Source organism: Nelumbo lutea, chromosome 3 (assembly GCF_056320005.1).
Source record: "Nelumbo lutea isolate HS-2025 chromosome 3, American lotus-T2T, whole genome shotgun sequence".
Taxonomy (NCBI): domain Eukaryota; kingdom Viridiplantae; phylum Streptophyta; class Magnoliopsida; order Proteales; family Nelumbonaceae; genus Nelumbo; species Nelumbo lutea.
This window is the reverse complement of record NC_142686.1, coordinates 794,059-812,055: the sequence shown is the minus strand read 5'-3', so window position 1 is coordinate 812,055 and position 17,997 is coordinate 794,059. Positions and strand designations below refer to the sequence as shown.

General features: G+C 36.0%; 2 protein-coding genes across 3 annotated transcripts; both read left to right on the top strand.

Moving 5' to 3' along the window:
* The first annotated feature begins 1,689 nt into the window (after window positions 1-1,689).
* LOC148862267 (uncharacterized) lies at window positions 1,690-3,546 on the top strand. Of its 2 annotated transcripts, none has more exons than XM_088975013.1 (4): window positions 1,690-1,967; window positions 2,035-2,110; window positions 2,232-2,309; window positions 2,729-3,546. In XM_088975013.1, exons 1-4 carry the CDS (start codon window positions 1,852-1,854, stop codon window positions 3,062-3,064), a joined length of 606 nt encoding a protein of 201 aa, XP_088831139.1. In that variant the 5' UTR covers window positions 1,690-1,851; the 3' UTR covers window positions 3,065-3,546. The 2 variants fall into 2 exon arrangements, with proteins under 2 accessions (XP_088831139.1, XP_088831140.1); XM_088975014.1 differs by having other exon boundaries at window positions 1,709-1,958.
* A 2,456-nt stretch (window positions 3,547-6,002) lies between these two features.
* Window positions 6,003-12,628, top strand: LOC148862266 (putative 3-beta-hydroxysteroid-Delta(8),Delta(7)-isomerase). Its single transcript, XM_088978418.1, has 4 exons — window positions 6,003-6,450; window positions 10,561-10,707; window positions 10,836-10,944; window positions 12,182-12,628. Exons 1-4 carry the CDS (start codon window positions 6,303-6,305, stop codon window positions 12,444-12,446), a joined length of 669 nt encoding a protein of 222 aa, XP_088834544.1. The 5' UTR covers window positions 6,003-6,302; the 3' UTR covers window positions 12,447-12,628.
* Window positions 12,629-17,997: the final 5,369 nt, after the last annotated feature.

Genomic DNA, 17,997 nt, shown 5'->3' with positions numbered 1-17,997 from the left:
ACTTCTACAGGTTAAGACATTGCTAATATGAAATCTTGGCTGACGAGTACAAGGAAAACTGTTGCAAACCAAGCCGCCTCTAACCTGGTGCATTAACAAATGATTGCAGACCAAATAAGGGTGGAAGTCATTTGGAAGTAATTGTTTCAGGCGCCCGTCATTTCTTTTTCACTTCAGTACTCTGCTTTTTTCAAAACACCTGCAGCTCATTTTGAATTGGATTCGGTAATGTCTTCCTTTTTATAGAGTAATTAACATTTATTAATTCTGCTCTTGAACTTATCTCAACTTCAAGACTTCTGAATCTTTACCTCAATCAATTGGATATAGCATACACTAAAATCATCAAAACAGCAAGTTTTGACGGTTTGTTGCTTCTGTTCTCATTTGCGGAATAAAAGACACTGAACCTTGACTCAAATTTAATATGAGGAGTTATGCTAGCAGTTTAGTATAAACATTTCAAGACCAGAACTTTTTCCCCTGCAATCGTTGTTAATGGCATCCACTCTACGGAAGGGTTTGGTCTGTAGCAGTGTTCTGTATTTTTACTCTTTAGTCTTTACGTCTCTCGAGCTTAGCGACAGTCAAAGTATCTATTTTACTCTTTCTTTTACTTTTTAATTTGAAAAAAAAGTGATGCAAACAGTCCGTTTAAATGACTTATACATGTGACCTAAGATGCCGTATGAATTCTAACGTGTCCCAATTTGATTGGGAGTACACCACCACAGCACATTCCGGCCATGTTTCGATGATGATATCTTCATCGAGAAATATTTTCAATATATGGTGGGGATGTGGTGTGGGACGTTGTGGGGGCAGTTTTATATATATAAATTTGATACACATACACACACAAACACGTGGGTTCTTTGACTGATCCAATGAGAGGTTAGATGTCTCCGAACCGGCAAATGGTCAGTCATATCGGTTTTCTCTTTTAACTTTTAAACAAAGAAAGAATCATCAAATGGCCACTCGCGTGCTTTTTTTTTTAAAAAAAGCTGGCGAAACCCTGTCTGTCTATTGGAATGCTGTGTGCTGGCTCCTGGCGCTATATAATATAATAGGAGTCGATCGGTGTAGCGAAAATCTGGTCGGAACCGATTATTATAAAGGTAAAACCCGGAGGTGGAGACACTTATAAAGGTCTTTTCACTTTTAAGTGCATTCACTATTTTAATTTTGCAATATGGTTTTTAATTTCTTTTTCATGTTTATGTTTTGCAGTGTGCACTGCTTCTCGTTCTCGAGCTGGTATAAAAAAGTGAAATAGAAATCGAATAATATGTGTGGACTGTGGAAATAACAGATGGTGATGATGAGAAGTCACTTTAATTTTGATTCTCTCAAGTTGTGTTGGCGTAAATTGATCTGGAATACTGTGAGTTGGAACGCAAACAACCCAAAATTAATATCGATACTGACCCTTTAAAATTAAACAACCAAGTGCTTGCTGTCGATTGCTTGGAATTGGGTGATGAGTGGTCCTGATTGATGTATATGTGTGTACAAATTGTTAGATATGCAGGCATTAGCTAGATTAAAAATATTGGATGCCGGGGTTTCTTTCTGTCTTATCTTATGATGGATCATGCATGTATCCGCTTTAACTAAAGCCAAAGGGGAATAACTTTTTTACTTGTCAAACTCCTTTATTCCCAGTTTTAATTCACTATTTCACTTGACTGATTGGCTGCTGTGCCTTGCTGGAACTGGATTCTCACCACTGGCCACTCACCCAACTAGTCTTCCCTCCCTTTAAAGCAAAGCAAAGATAGTTTTTGGAGGACGAAGACGAACGTAGTAGTGGAAGTGGGAATAGGGAGCTTAATTTGGGCTTTTGTTATGGGTGCGTCACATCTGACAATATCAGTGCTCAACCTTTCCCCTATAGTAACCTGTGCAGATGTTTTCAGTTTCTTCTCCTACTGTGGAGCAGTTGACAATATCGAGTTAGTGAGGTATAATTCTCTATCTGTTTTAATTTATTTTCAGTGCATAAAATTAATTATATATATACATATGCAGAAATGAAGACGAATCACAGATGGCTTTTGTGACATTCAGGCAGCATTACGCCCTTCAAACTGCTCTTCTCTTAAACGTACGTAAGTGAGACAATATCACATGCCATGCCCATGCCCATCATGCATATAATTAACGATTTCATCGTCATCAAGGATTTAACCATTATTTCTTGTTTTGCTTCAATAATTCAAACACAGAATGCCGTCATTGTAGACCACCCAATCCGTATACTCCCTCCGCAAAGCCAAAATTTAGACAATAGAAGTCGCCAGCAGGTGTGGTTCCTCCATCTCTAGCTACTTGCTTGTTGTTCATCGTGCGCATTGTATCAGAGATTTCTTTCAACAAATTAAAATTAAACTTCTTGTTGAAAATGCTTTGAGAATGATCACTTTATAAACATCTCAAGATCAGCAATTTGTGCTTTACAATGCTAGCTAGCTATGGTTACTTTATATCATTTTGATATATTTTGAGTGATCAATGTATATTTATACACCCTGAGAATAATGATGTACGTACGTAGTACTGTTACGTTATTCGGTGATGATGATCGATCTGTACGTTGCAAGTTGAATTGATGTCAGTGTAGTATAAAATATTAAATATAAGGGGGTTCATATAGTTGCTTAATTTCATGGCCGGGTCTAATATATAATATATTATCATATGAACATATATAATTGATATACAGAAAAGGAGAAGGCAGCATTACTCTGTGGTACAACAACAACAACAACAAAATATGGGTGGAAAAGGGTATCAAGCTTTGAACACGAAGAATGCGCAGGAAGAGATAGAGGTGAATTACAAGCTGTCAGAGAAAGGCAGACTTGTCCTGAGTCTAGAGGGAAGACTGACCATATCTGCATCAGATCAGACAAGGAGGGGAGTAGTTGGATCAATAATCATGGACAATGAATACTTGTCAGCTGTAGCTGTTGGGCTAGATAAGGCAGCCAAGTGTGTGGCTCAACTGGCCAACTATGACCAGATTAGACACCCTTACTCCAAGTGTGTGGTGTTGTAACATGCATGAGAATTGAGATTTCCTCATCCTATAATTCTCTACCCAGTACCTCTGTACCTACCCACGTTGCCAATTCCATACTCTGACTGACTCGACCAGGCTTCAGCCTTCAGACAATCTTAAACATCACCTCGATCATAACATCGTTCCCTGATCCCCGGCCCCATTGTTAATAATTTTTTTTATTTTTATTTTTATCCAAAGGTGAGTTCCACCATTTGGGTCGTTCAATTCAAATTCAGTATATAATGAGCAGAACCGGCCGCTCAATCGACTACTGATTCGGCCGGTTTGAAAAATTCTGAAACACAGATAGGGTACGTGGGCACCCCTAAGCACAACCCGGATGGTATTATTAATGGGGCAGGAACAGGAGCACTACTCATCTGCTTTTTATTTTATTTTTATATGATGTTGTGTAAGGAAGCATGCCACTGTCAAAAGCAATCAAATTTATTTGTCAATGTTTAAGTTGTGGACAATTTTTCAGTACGTATCTACAACTATCCTACCCTTTAATTGCCAAAATTTACATGTAAACGGAAATTCCTTATGTAGTTATCTTGATTATAACATTGTTTTTTAGGGTGATAATCGGGTTTTTGAAAATAACTTTGGCAGGATTTGAACCCACAGTTGTTGGTCAATGGACCATTAATATACCAAACAAACCACCCAAAAAAAAAATTATATAAGACATCAAACAAATATTATTTTTTTTATATTTTATTATTTATAAATTATGAACTATACTTATATTTATTTATCTCTCACTTAAGGATATAAAAAATTTGGGAATTCCTCGTCTCCAACAGAAAATGGGTGCCTCACCTCGAATCCACCCCATCACCGATGATGAAACGAATCAAGATAAAGTAAAGTGTCTTAACTACGGGAGCAAGGGACAGAGAAAAATGCCCCATCCCATACATCATACGGGTTCCACTAATAATATGCATAAAATTAATAGATAACCCAAATACCTCATGCTAATAGCAAAACTGTATTCGATGCTTATAAATGAAATATTTTTCTTTTATATGCACAACTTCTCTCCCGTGGTGGACCGTGGTATAAGCATTTGACTGAAACGTAACCACGGGAGGTGTAAGTATTTTACCCTTCTTTGATTTCGACTAGGCTTAGTCTTAGAATGCGCATTTTATATTCAAGTGGCACTGACATTTTTAATATTTTGCTCCATTCGTCCAAGGCTGTCAATGGGTGTATGTTCTACGTTCTACCTGACCAAACCGAATTGATTGAACAGATTATATCATCTCTATTTTTTGCCTCTTGCACACCAATTATTGAGGTAATATTATATAGAGGTTTATAATTTTCTTATAATTTTTGTTATAGTTTATGTTTAAGAAAATATATACTTAATAGATAATATAATATGATTTTGGTTAAAAACATTCTATTTATTAACATAACAACAGATTACAATTTTACTATCATAAATGTCAATATAATTTTAAATATCAATACAATCAGGTTTAATTAATTAATAATTGGCTTGTTTCGGAACTGATAGACTTTGTTTCGCAAGGTTTGCGAACGGCTGTTCATTCAGACAGTCGGACCGTTTGGTCCACAAACCGTTTAGGCAATTGTTTCATTTTATTTCAAACCCAGTTTTTGGCTAAAATTTATTGAAAAAGTCAATAATTTATTAATTCAAGTGGTTGAATCGTCGATCAATTCAATAATTTTTTGCCACTTTTTATTTTTAATTTATTTATTTATTAAAACAAGCCATTTATTCAAACTGGACGATCGAACTGTCGATTCGAAAACCGGTAATAGAGTTCCGTTTTCGAATAATTTTTTAAGACGTTGTTATTCGAAACCAAACCCGACTCCTTAAAAGCCCTAGATTCATTTCAAATGCTACTAATCAAATCAAACGGTTGAGTATGACCGATAATGCCTTTTTTTGGTAGAGTTGATCTCTGAGATGGGCTCATTAACGTTACCTTTTCAAACAACCTTAGCTGTAGGGCCCTAGGGGGCAACGGGTGCAAGACTGCAAGTCGGACACCTAACTTGAAAAATTAGCCCAACCCAAGCCCGCTGAAGTTGCCAGCCCAACCCAAAGGCCAAGTCTCTTGCTGGTGTAGGGTTAAGTTACAGCTTCCGGAGTTACGGCCTTACGGGTCGCGGACAGGGTACCTGCTGGCCGGCCCAGCCCCCATCCGGCGTCTATGGTGTATTATAGGCTATTAGCACTTTGTTTGGAAAAAATTAGGGATGACAATTTTTTTCATCTCCGATGGAGACCCGATTTTTCTGATCCGATGGGAATTGTTTTGGTGGGACGGGAATGGATATTCGGGGATGGGGATTATGGTCCTCACCCCACCCTGACTCCAATTATGTATATATATATTTAAAATATTATTTATAATTTAAAAATTTTATTTATTTTAAGTAAATTTATTTTCAATACTATTATCTAAAAAAATTTGAGAATTTAGGTCATCGCAGGGAACCCATCCCCGTGGGGATGGGAATGAAGGTTAATTTCAGAATTAGGGTCGAGAATGGAGAATATGATCCCTCCCCCACACCTGCCCCGTAGCCATTCCTAGGAAAAAAAAAAGAAATAAATAAAATACAACTTTTCTTTTGAGAAAATACTAGATTAATATACTATAATTTAGTCCTCCTACCATTTTGATCCTTAAATTTTAAAATACAATAATTTAATACATAAACTTTCAAAATAGATCAATTTAATACTTATCATTAATCAGTCATTAATTAACATTTGAAAAAACATAAATAATATCACTTAATTTTATTTATCAGTAACCCAAACTTTGTTAAAAAATGAATACTCCCATATCCTTAATATTTGGATGATTGATAAAAGAATTAGATATCACCGTAAATGCATTTATGTGTTTTCAAATACCACTTAACGATCTTTGTCTTTAAAAGTTTGGTGAGTGGCACGAGGCCCAAATTACACAATTTACTAATCGAAATTTTCCCTTTTATTTAATAGTATATGAAATTGAAAATACTACAGCTGGTTGAAGCGAACTGAACTGTACATTTTAAGAACAAAGTTGCTTCCCCTCTGACTCAGTGAGTCTGGGCTCTCTACTATCTCCCTCCCTCTCGCTCGCTTGATTTGTTTTTGGAGTTCTAAAACTGCTGTAGTTGCAGCTACAAGAGCGGATCCAAGGAAGGCCAAGTTTACCTTTTGGAATCCCAGCAAGAGAAAATGGCGGGAATTGACACCTCCCACCCGTACGTCCCCAGAGATCTACATCTCCCGGATTTCGTGCCTGGTTTCCTCCCTCAATCCACCATTCTTGCCGTTTATGGCCTTTCTTCCTTTCTAGTCGTCTCTCTCGTCTGGCTTATTTCAGGTTTGGCCTTTTATCAGTTGTTTACTTCCTTTCTTTGCCATTTTCGCTTAAACTCATTAGCATATCTTTCTCTAGATCCTAGGATCTGGTTCGATTTTCAAAACATTGAATTAATAGACAATCCGAGGGTTGATCACCCATAAAAGCCACACTGACTGGATGTTTGGAGCAACGGGGAAAATTTTCGCCAGCACCGTCCTTTGGGGAAGTAACGACTTTCTTGTAGTTTTGGCATCCAAAATTTGCATTAATATACAGGGAGCCGAGAAATTTGACAGACAGCAATGGGATGATGAGATGGAAATTTAGCCAATTTGGATGATGTGATATTTGGAGCCCATGAACAAGATGCAATTTTCTGTGAGCATGGTCCTATGACTAAGGGGATCAAGCAGGTCCTCTCAGCATCACGTACTAAGTACTGGAGCTTTGTAGCATAGTTGGCCCATTATAGCATTATTTCTAAACCATTTATACTCCTACCAAAGGTCTTTCTTCCCCAGGTCCATATTTCACTTGTACTACTGCTTTCTCCAAATGACATTTATTGGCAAATCTAAGACCATGGAGAAGAGGAACTAAGTAGGGCCAGTGGAAAAAAGCTGGGTCTATTCTTTTTAGGTGGTGACGAGTCTGCAATAAAAATGTTGATGGAATTGGAAAAGGGGAGGGTTGGAGAGGGGTTTTTCTTGAATAAATTATAGTTTATGGATGTTTGAACTTTGAAGTCTTGAAACGGTAAACACAAAGACCTGGTTTGTAAAGGGCGTGCTTGTTCTTTGTGGGTGGGGAATTGGGTGAATATAATTAAGGGTGGATTTGCACTGTTTGCTTCAGATATGTTTTTTCATCTTTGCTGAAAAGAAAAAAAGAAGGCAAGGCAGTGAGGATGTTCTGAGGCCGGGTTTACCTGGGGAAGGTATTGTTGTGATTGTTGTTGGCTGTTGGTGGTTTATTTTATGCAGAATTTTAAAATTTTGATTTTTTTTTTTCTGGGGAATGGTTGTTAAATGGGAGTGGTCAGTGTTATTTTTGCTTCCTTATTCCATGGTGAATTGGTGATACTTTGTCACACCGTATCTCAATCAAAGGAATTAGATTCCTAGCAATGATGATGAGTGTCTCTTTCTTGTGACTTTTTTGTTGGAGGATTTTGATTAAATTTATTTTCAAACCCTCTTTTCTCTGTACTTTTGTTGTGAGATCCCTATATTCAATTGCTGTATGGGGTGCATGCCCTAAGTAAAGGTACCTTAAGGGTGTGAAGCATGTCCCATATACTTCAAGGTGTCAGCCTCCAACATTGAGGTAAAGGCCTTTTCTTTTACCTTAAAAGTTATTGTATTTCTCACTTAATTCTGGAATGCATATGTAGATGTTCTTTAACAACTTGGAGACACTTAATTACTTTGTTCAGGAAGCCTCTGAAGGAGTAAGACTACTGGTTTCATGGTGAGGCTCAAATTTATTGACATTTTGATTACTAGTTATGGTTGCGTAGCTTCACTAGCATCAGAAACCCGAGGCATTTCCTTGGCAGCATGCACTTCTTGAAGCTGATGAAGTCTTTGACTTCCAGAGTGTGACGTTCAACAATGTTTTGCCCCGCAAAAGCCTCGTTGAAGGTTACAGTCCATAAATTAAGCTGTTTAACCTTAACTAAATAGGCCGACTGGCTCAGTTGGTAAGGTCTCTAGCTGGTTGTAGCAGAGATTTGGGATCGAATCCTGGCTTCACCAGGGTTGAGAGGAGAGGTCATGGGTTCGGGGATGGGCTACCTCCAATTGTGTAGCCCACTAGTCCCGTTGAAGATTGAACAGAAAAGGCCTTAACTAAATTGGCCTTATTATTTTAGTCAGTGTGCTATTTTATTGGTTAGGTAATATGTGTTATTACTGTGTTTTGACAAATCTATGTTTCAATGGTTTCATCTCTTATTGACAGTCAATGATATCAACTAATCTCTAAGTACCTTTTGATTCTGTCTAAAGGTCATGATACATAAACCAAGCTGTTTGACCTTAACTAAAGGGGCTTTGTTTCATCAGTGTACTGGGCATTGAATTGGCTAGATAATATCTCATACCGTGCATTGACAAATCAATGTTTCAATGGATTTTCATCTTCTATTGACAGTCAAATATTTGCAAATCTCCAAATAATTTTTTGGTTCTAACTGAAGAAAACATGTCTGAGGATTTCCCCTATACTGTTAAACTTCGAAAGAGCTACTGACTGGATATGAGAATACCTTTCAAAAGAGAATGTCACTTTCCAGCACCCTTCCAGAGCCCACATCTCTCAAATTGTCTACCAAACAATAACTTTCAGTTTTTATTGTTGTAAGCTTATTTTGATGTAAGGTAGGTGTATGATATGATCTAGAAATGTCTTAAGATTTTTTAGCTTTTTATTATTATTATTTTTTTGCATTTTGATCTAGTTGTGCAGTCAAATCTGGTTCTAGTACATTATGGTTCATGTTTTCAAGTCAGACTGTTTGGACCACAACCTGCCAGCCAAAACAAGCTGGTGTTTGACCTGGTTCTGGCACCACTACCTGCTGGTGCTTGTTGGGTAGCTACTACCAGTCTTTGTTACAATCTACAAGTCAGCATTAAGAATTTAAATTTTGAAATCATAACCATTAACCATAGCAGTTGGAAGAATGTTATGCAAATCATCATTCAACTGGTAGTATCAGCCCTGGAAAAAAAAAATCCTAGGATTAGCTTGACTTTTAATGCATCAATGATGTTTTATACACTTTTTTTCTTTTCCTTTTTTTCCGCGGGGGGGGGGGGTATCTCCACCAAAGGATTTGTCAGACTGTGTACTGGCAAGGATGTTGAGGTGCACGAACAGTAACTTAACTGGACAACAATTTGATAGCTTTCTTTTACATCAAATACAGCCCTAGATGGATTAGAACGGGAAACACACATACAGGGACAAAATTCTTATAACTATGGGTGAACATTGAGAGGGTCTTGGGCCAAAATACAAGTCCAAATCTGAGAATGGAATGGGATTAGGTTGGTTTGGGCCCAGTTCAACTTATAATGTGTACTAATATAAGCAATATCCTGTACATTAATCATAGTGGGCTTGTTTGTAAGTTATTTCTAATCAGGTTAAGTAGGGAGCTTATTAGCATGACCTACTTTATTTGTCTATTTTAGCCACATGGAGGTATCCTTTTGCTGATCTAGATCATTCACCTATCCTCTTGGATTGGTGATATTTTAAATCCTGCTGTCCATGTCAGCACCATTCCAACCTTGTATAGGAGTTTTTGTTTGATTAATAATAGCCCTTTTAAATTTTCAACTTTTAACAGTAAAGTTACTCATAAGGATGGACTTATCGAGATCATATGACAAGGTCTTTTAGGCAAAAAATATTTCCATTAATTTAGATCGAGGAGAGGAACATGGGGAGTCCCTTTGAGTTCCAACTCATTTGTCACATGGATGATTCCTGTTTAGGTTTCTTCACTAAATGGCATGACCAGCAGACCTGTTTATTGCATATTTGTATGTCAAATGTATTAGTGCCTTGAGTTCAGGCCAGCCCAAGGCCCAAAGTATGAGATTGTGCTAGTCTCAATCTTGGGTCTAACACCAAGCAATTAGTTTGTGTCCAGGCCTGGCCTGAACTAAAGCATGAGTTTGAGCCTTGGGCCAGGACAACCTCAGCCTGATTAGGCCTGGCATGATGATTAGCCCCCCCTGTAATGATCCAAAAGTATGGGATAAAGTTGACAATGATGAACCACCATAGAGAAATTTCTTTATAACTCCTTACTCCTTGGCGTGAAAATGATCTGAAAAAGATAATGGTTAAGGTAGTTTTGTAAGTTGGCTTTTCTTTATGCTAGCGGGATATTTAGGATTGCACTGAGCAGCTATATCCACACAATTTGTTTTGAAGTGTCATGGATTTTGAAGACTGATTGTATTCTTATTTCTTGGAAGTTATAGGCCATTACTTATAGTTTATGAAGTTCAAAGTATGGTTTCAGATTGTATGTAACTTATTTTGTATCTTAGCTGGGCTTGAAATGTCTTATTTTATTTTTGAGCTTTGTTGACTTTTTGCTTACTCTAGGTCGGGCACCCAAGATATCCAAGATTGATAGATTGCTCATGTGCTGGTGGGCATTTACAGGCCTGACCCACATTATCCTTGAGGGTTATTTTGCTTTCTCTACTGAATTCTACAAGGAGAAGACTCCTTGTTACCTGGCAGAAGTTTGTGAGCTCTTTACTTTTTCAACTTTCATAAGTGACCACAAGATTTTATTTATTTATTTTGACAGCTACGTGGCCTCTGCCTCTAATCTACGACTTCTCTACCCATAATGTTGGAAAAATTCTTGTCAGGGAAAGAATATAGTAAAGGTGATTCAAGATATGCAGCAAGGGATGCTGGTGTTGTTGCTGTTGAAGGGATCACTGCAGTTCTAGAGGGTCCAGCAAGTCTTCTAGCTGTGTAAGACCCAAACTCAAGTATCATTTAAGCATTTCTTCTTCTTCTTCTTCTTATTATTATTATTGTTATTATTATTATTATTATTATTATTATTATTATTATTTTATGTTTGCTGCTGATTCTTAAGTTTTCATTTATCATCTAATGGTGTTATGTTTCTAATTTAACCTTGTCATGTTGTGCAATAAAACATGGTTGAGTTGGTAAGCAGGTTGTATCTTTTCTCTGCATTGTAAAATTTCTTTTACAGACTACAGAGATGTTTCCCAAGCAGTAGAAGCCTATAAGAATTGGTTCAGGATTTGTTAATGCAAATGCATAGAAAATGGAGGGCATGGCTACTCATAAAAATAATCTAGAAACCTAGGCTTACCTGTGGGCCATGTTTGGTTTGACATAAGAGAAACAGAAAGTTCAGAGAAAGTTTTCAAGGAGTTTCGCAATTTTCCTTGAGAACTTTCACTCAACTTTCCGTTTCACTCTTATCTTCTATCAAACCAAACATACCTTGAGTGATCAGATTCCAAAGTTCATTTTGATCTGGGGGGGGGGGGTACAGGAGGCAGGCAATGGAAGCAATGAGATTGGGTCATGATTGGAATTAATTCTGCAACACGATCAATTGGAAATGTGGCAATGAGCCAGACTTGGTTGTCCATGAGTGCATGAGTGGAATGTATCATCTCCTTTATTTTCTTCTCAGGCTTGTTTTGTTGTTTGCAAAGGTCATCCCTTCCAAGACCCTAGATATCTTGGACTAACTTTGGGTGGTGGCCCTTTTGCTGTTTGGACAGACCAATCTTGGAATAGTATGTGTAGGTAATTTTCAGAGGTTGTAGTCTAAAATGGTTCAATGTGGTCCCTTGTGCAACCCTCTTTCCATGTTGAGCTTCAGCTGGATTGTCCTCTAGGCCTGTTCTAATTGACAGGATTCCTTTTCTTTTTCACCGTCATTTATTCAAATAAAGCTTAAAAGAAAAGAAAAAAAATCAAGGGCGCTTATTGACTATGTGGCTGACACGGATGAGGAAACAGTTTTGGTTTTCCAGAGGTTCTTCCCATCATATGGATGGTCTGGGTCTGCCATTTCAATCTTCAAGTGGCATATTCATCTTTTACCCTTTGTTTCTCTTTTACTTTTGTTGGGCATTGTTTGGATCATATTTTTTTAGAAGAACTCATATATAATTCACTTTATAAGAAATCCTTAATGCTTAAAATTTCTATGACTCTGCAGGTATGCTATTGGAACGAAAAAACCATATAACTTCATACTTCAATTTGCAATCTCGTTAGGCCAGCTCTATGGACTTGCAGTCTATTTCATTACTTCTTACTTGGAAGGTGACAACTTTGCTGCAAGCCCATACTATTACTATGCATACTACATTGCAGCAAATGCCTCCTGGAGTGTGATACCCTTACTCATAGTTATTAGGTGTTGGAAGAAGATAAGTGCTGCATCTCAAGTCCAGGATCAGAAAAAGAGCAAAGCCCGTTGAGATTTTGCTTATTCACTGGAACTGATTATTATCTGGCCTCAGGAATAAAAAATCTTCTTTCACCCATCACTTCATGATATACAATTCTTCTTTGATTTTCACTGGAAACATTTTGGTCCAGTAACTCATCAATTGATGTTGTTTTTATGGTTTTTAATTTTCATTAGTTTAAGTTGGTGCAATTTCCATGGTCTACTTTTTTATCAGATTTGTTGGGTTTATGGTTTTTTATTTTTCAATGGCTGTTTAATTACTTGAACAGATTTTGAATAGGATACACTGTAGGAAGAATTCCTGGCTGAAGGAAATGCTCTTCTCAGTTTCCACGGTCACATAACTTTGAGAATTGAGACTCCTTCCGTCACCGTAGCGTATAATTAAAAGATATTTAGAGGATGCAAAGCTGAAAAGCGAGAGATAAGAGGCAGCCTTTGTTTGTTTCTTTTCTTTTGAAAGAGGCGGCACATCAAAAGACAGGGAAGGTACGTGTGTTAATTGTTAAAGCACACGGACGGACACAGTGCACAAGGCACAAGGGTGCATTCTTTTCAAAAGCATAACCTGTGGTCTAGTGAGTCGAACGAAAGGGGCGTGCTCCATTGGGATATCTTCTCATCACAATTGCCTGTTTTCTTTGTGTTTGCATATGTACATTCGGCATCTAATCGAATGGATGTGTCGTGTGTGTGTGTTTCCTTTTCCTTTTTTTTTTCTTTTTATTTTGCTTAGATAGGGCTTCTCCTTCAAAGTTCAGTCACAGAGCTGGTTTTTTGCTGCTCAGAGAAAGAAAGCGTAGTTGGATTGGGGGGGGGGGGGGGGTAGGATCCCACAAGCATAGCTAGTCACCTCCGTTTTAGTTTGAGCATCCAAATTCCTAACACCTGCAGAATGTACTTCCATGACTCCATCTCTATGTGCATCAAATAAAACAGAGAGAGAGAGAGATCAAACTCTTTCTAATAAGCGCTTATTGTGCTTATTGCGTTCAAGAGGCTAAAAGCACCCCAAAATCATGCTTTTGTTAAAAAGCTGCAAGCGGGCTTTTTTTTTTTTTACTTTTTATTTCCTCTTTTGGACCCAAAAACCCATTTGAACAAGCCAAAAAAATAAAAAATGGTTTCCGGCTTTCAACGTTAATGAGAAGCATGTTTTAAAGAAAAAGGTTGATAAAAAAAGCACCTCACTAAATGCTAAAAAAGTGTTTGTCTTATAAGCACTTATTAAAAAGTGGTTATTAGGCAGCCCATTTAGGGCGAAATGGACCCCAAACGCAGCCTATACTCCGGTACTCTACCAGAAAGCAATATAATAATGTGATATTCAAGTGGATTTCTTGTTTTGCCATAACCTCCCAGAAACTAAGAGAACCCCATTCTATATCAGAGGATTTGTGAATCCAATTTATGGTTGCAAATTTATACAATGAAAGGAAATTAAGCAAGTCTACAAAAAGACTCGGTGGAAACTCCCAACCCGAAACCTTTTTCAAATCAATGGACCTAACAACCGCTCCGTCCACTCCATTATTCTCATTGTTTTATTTCTTTCTTTCTTTTTATCACAACCACCAAAACGAATTGATTAATGTTGTATTTTCATATTATTCTTGACCTTATAATATGTTTCCAAATTCCGATACAATCTAAGAAATTATTTAAACAGAATTAATGGTGGCCCGAGTTGCTGTCGGTGGCCATGACGCATGAGAAAACAGTTGACCAGGAATTAATTTAAACTGGGTTCACATTTTATATTATATATATAAAAGAAAATCACTAAGAGGTTGGCAACTTGGCATTAGTTAGGGAGCAGAAAAGACATTCGTAACTTATTAAGCACGAAACAGAAAAAAAAAAAAAAAAATTAAGACTAATAGGAAAACCTGGAAATTAAAGTTAGTTTGATTTCAAACTCAACTTTAGACAGATGAGGCCGTCAAAGCACTCATGATTGAATATATGCATGCATACACCATATGGTTTAATTGTGGTCATTTTATTATGTGGCTCTCGTGATGCAAATGCAATTGGTTTATCAACCAGCCGGTATCCGGTATGATAAATTTACTGCAATCACATGGATGTGGTATTCATCAAAAGTTATGGGATTGATTTTAATTTGTCAAAGCTCTTTCGATATCATATCATGTTGTGTGCGAATAGAGGTGCAATTGAACCTAACCAACTTGAATTTCAGTATGTCTTGGTTAAATACTTAAACTAAAATACTCTAATATTTGAATTTGAGTTTAATTTAAATTTTAGTTTTTATTCAAATTTGATTGACTAAATGTTCAATAAGTTGGAGTTTGGCTAGAATATTGTTTAAAAACTAATTGAGGGAACTTGTGACTTGTGAGTTCAAATTCAAATATAAATTTGACATATCAACCTGCATTTTACATTTGGAATAGAGAATAAATATCAGCTATTCTAAAAGAAAAGAAAAAAAAAAAAAACTGCATAAACTGAAAAAGGGAGAGACTTGGGTGTTGACAAGGTGAGGACAAAACTAGGTTTCCGAAAAATTAAAGGGGGTCAAATGATGTCACATGCAAATGGAATGTGACAATAACTATTAACTAATGGAGGGTAGTTTTCGTCATATTTCTAAAATTTAAGGTGTATTTTAAGTGCGTTTTATAAACTTACTTAGGGCTACTTTAAATAATTGATTAGTTAATTTGATCTAAAAATCTTGAGTTTTTCTCCCATTCATGGAATTTGGCAGCATTTAAACATTATCGAATTTGTCTCCCTTAAACCTCTGGATTTTCTGAAAAGTCCTTAAACCTCCCTTCAACTTTGACTTGCATGCCCTTAAAACCTCCCTTATATAAAATCATCAAGGCTTGATGACTGATATACCCTTAAACCTTTAACCAAAATAATAATAATAATAAAGCGGTTTATCAGATCCTGCTTATTAGGAATGGGGTATCTAATCCATCTTAAAGCTTTATTGAGGGGTTTGTAATTTATTAAGAGCCTTGGTACTCCTCTCTCTATTTCTGCTGCATTTTTTACATAAAAGGCAGGGCAGCTCCATGGGGATTTGCTTGGTCTAATTAGACCTTTCCCCAATAAATCTTGGATTTCTTTCTTACAAATTTCCAATAATCTATTGTTCATTCGAATTGGTTTGGCTTTTGTAGGAATTTTTGATTCTGTAAAATCTTCTTCATATGGCAATTCTATTGTATGTTTTTTTCTATGCTAGAATGCACTAAGCATTTCGGCACAAATTTCCTTTGTTAACTTTGTTTGGAAATTTTCAATTTCTAATTGCATTTTAGGTTCTTCAAGCTGTTTAATTAACTATTTTTCTTTTATTTCAGTTTGTAGTTCTGCTATAAGCTTTACTTTGCCTTTTACACTCTCTTTTAGAGTGTTAATATTTGAAACTCTAGGTTTTTGACAAAACTTATAAGAAACTAGAATTTCTCCTATTTTTGTCATGATTCCTGAATAATCAATCTGGCAAGGGAGGATGGATAATAAGAATGGAGTTCCCAAAATGACTTCTTGTCTTAGGTCTTTTACCATAAGAAAAGTAGACTTTAGACAAGTTCCTTGGTTGTGGGTATGGACTACAAGAATCTTGTATTTTATTTCAAGCTTTCTTCTATCCGCAACATTAACTTGCTGGGATGTTTTCTCGAAATATTTACAAGGTACAATTCCTTCTTTAATACAGTTAATGTATGTGCCTGAGTCTATTAAGTCTACTACTAAGAAATTGTAATATTTTATTAAGGCTACTATTAAGGCTACTTCTTCTATAGAGTATATAAACTCTTCATCATTTCCAACAAACTCAGCGAAAACCTGTTCTGATGATTTCTTTGATTGATCTTCCCAAAACTTTTCGGCTTCTAATTGGTTGACCCTTAGTTTGAGAGTTTTTAACTTTCTTTTTAGTTGGTTGACTTCTTCCCGAAGATCTTGTATTGTAGGAGATCGGGCAACCTAGACACCTATTGGTTTTACCAAGACTAGAACCCTTGAGCCAAGGTCGTAGCCGCATTGTAGGCCAAAGAGAGTGAAGGCCGTGAAAGTTGATTGACCATATTTGGTGAAGTAAAAGGATAAGATGAAGAAGTTATTTAGGACTGCCTCTAGTCCCCCCAAAGACTCTGGAGAAAGTAGCACCATGACATCTTTAGCGAAATCCATGTCTCTAAAAAATATGGAAGAAGTAAGCTATGATAATATAGAAAAACCTTTACATAACTGGACTATCTCAATGATTGCACCATCTAAAATATACAAAAAAGGAATATTCAGCCTGAAAATAGACCTAAATGTTAGGACTGTAAAAAGAACAATAGCTCTAGGAAACAAAGCAGAAAGTTTTTCTCTTGTAGATAAGAAGGTAATAGAAACTTATAAGAGAAAGTCTGACTGTAATTTCATACATTTTGGCTTAATACAAGTCGCCATCAAACCATTAACTAGAACGGGATTGTAGACAACTACTTTAACCTATTTGACCGATTCTAGATGAAGGCTAGATAATAATAATAATTATAATAATAATAATAATAATAATAATAATAATAACAATAATAATAATAACAATAATAATAATACTATTATTATTATTATTACATAGAAAAATATTTAATTATTTAAATATTTCAATAACTAAATATCTTAAATTAAAATAATGAGTTTTTTAAATATTTTATATATTTATTTAAGCATTTAAATAACTAAATAATGATATGTTTAACAAAACTATATTTTAAATAGTTAAAACCCTCAAATTAAGGGTCAACCAATTAGAAGCCGAAAAATTCTGGGAAAATCAATTAGAAAAATCATTAAAATAGGCTTCCACTAAGTTTGTCGGAAATGATGAAGAATTCATATATTCTATAAAAGAAGTTAAATACCAAAAATGGTATTCTAAGATTACCATCAGAATCAAAGATTACAACTTCTCAATAATAGCCTTAGTAGACTCAGGCGCATATATTAACTGTATTAAAGAAGGAATTGTGCCTTCTATATATTTTAAGAAAACATCCCAGCAAGTGAATTCTACGGATGGAAGGAAACTTGAAATAAAATACAAAATTTCGATAGCCCATATTTGCAACCAACTTGTCTAAAGTCTACTTTCCTTATGGTAAAAGACCTAAGACAAGAAGTCATTTTGGGAACTCCATTCTTGTTATCCATCCTCTCTTGCCAAATTGAATCTTTAGGAATCACGACAACAATAGGAGAAATTTTGGTTACTTATAAGTTCTGTAAAAATCCAAAGTTTCAAATATTAACACTCTAAAAGAGAGTGTAAAAGGTAAAGTAAAGCTAATAGCAAAACTACAAAGTGAAATAAAAGAACGGAAGCTAATTAAATAGGTTGAAGAACCTAAAATGCAATTAGAAATTGAAAAATTCCAAACAAAGTTAACACAGGAAATTTGTGTTGAAACGCCTAATGCATTCTGGCATAGAAAAAAGCATACAGTAGAATTACCATATAAAGAAGATTTTAGAGAATAAAAAATTCTTACAAAAGCCAGACCAATTCAAATGAATAA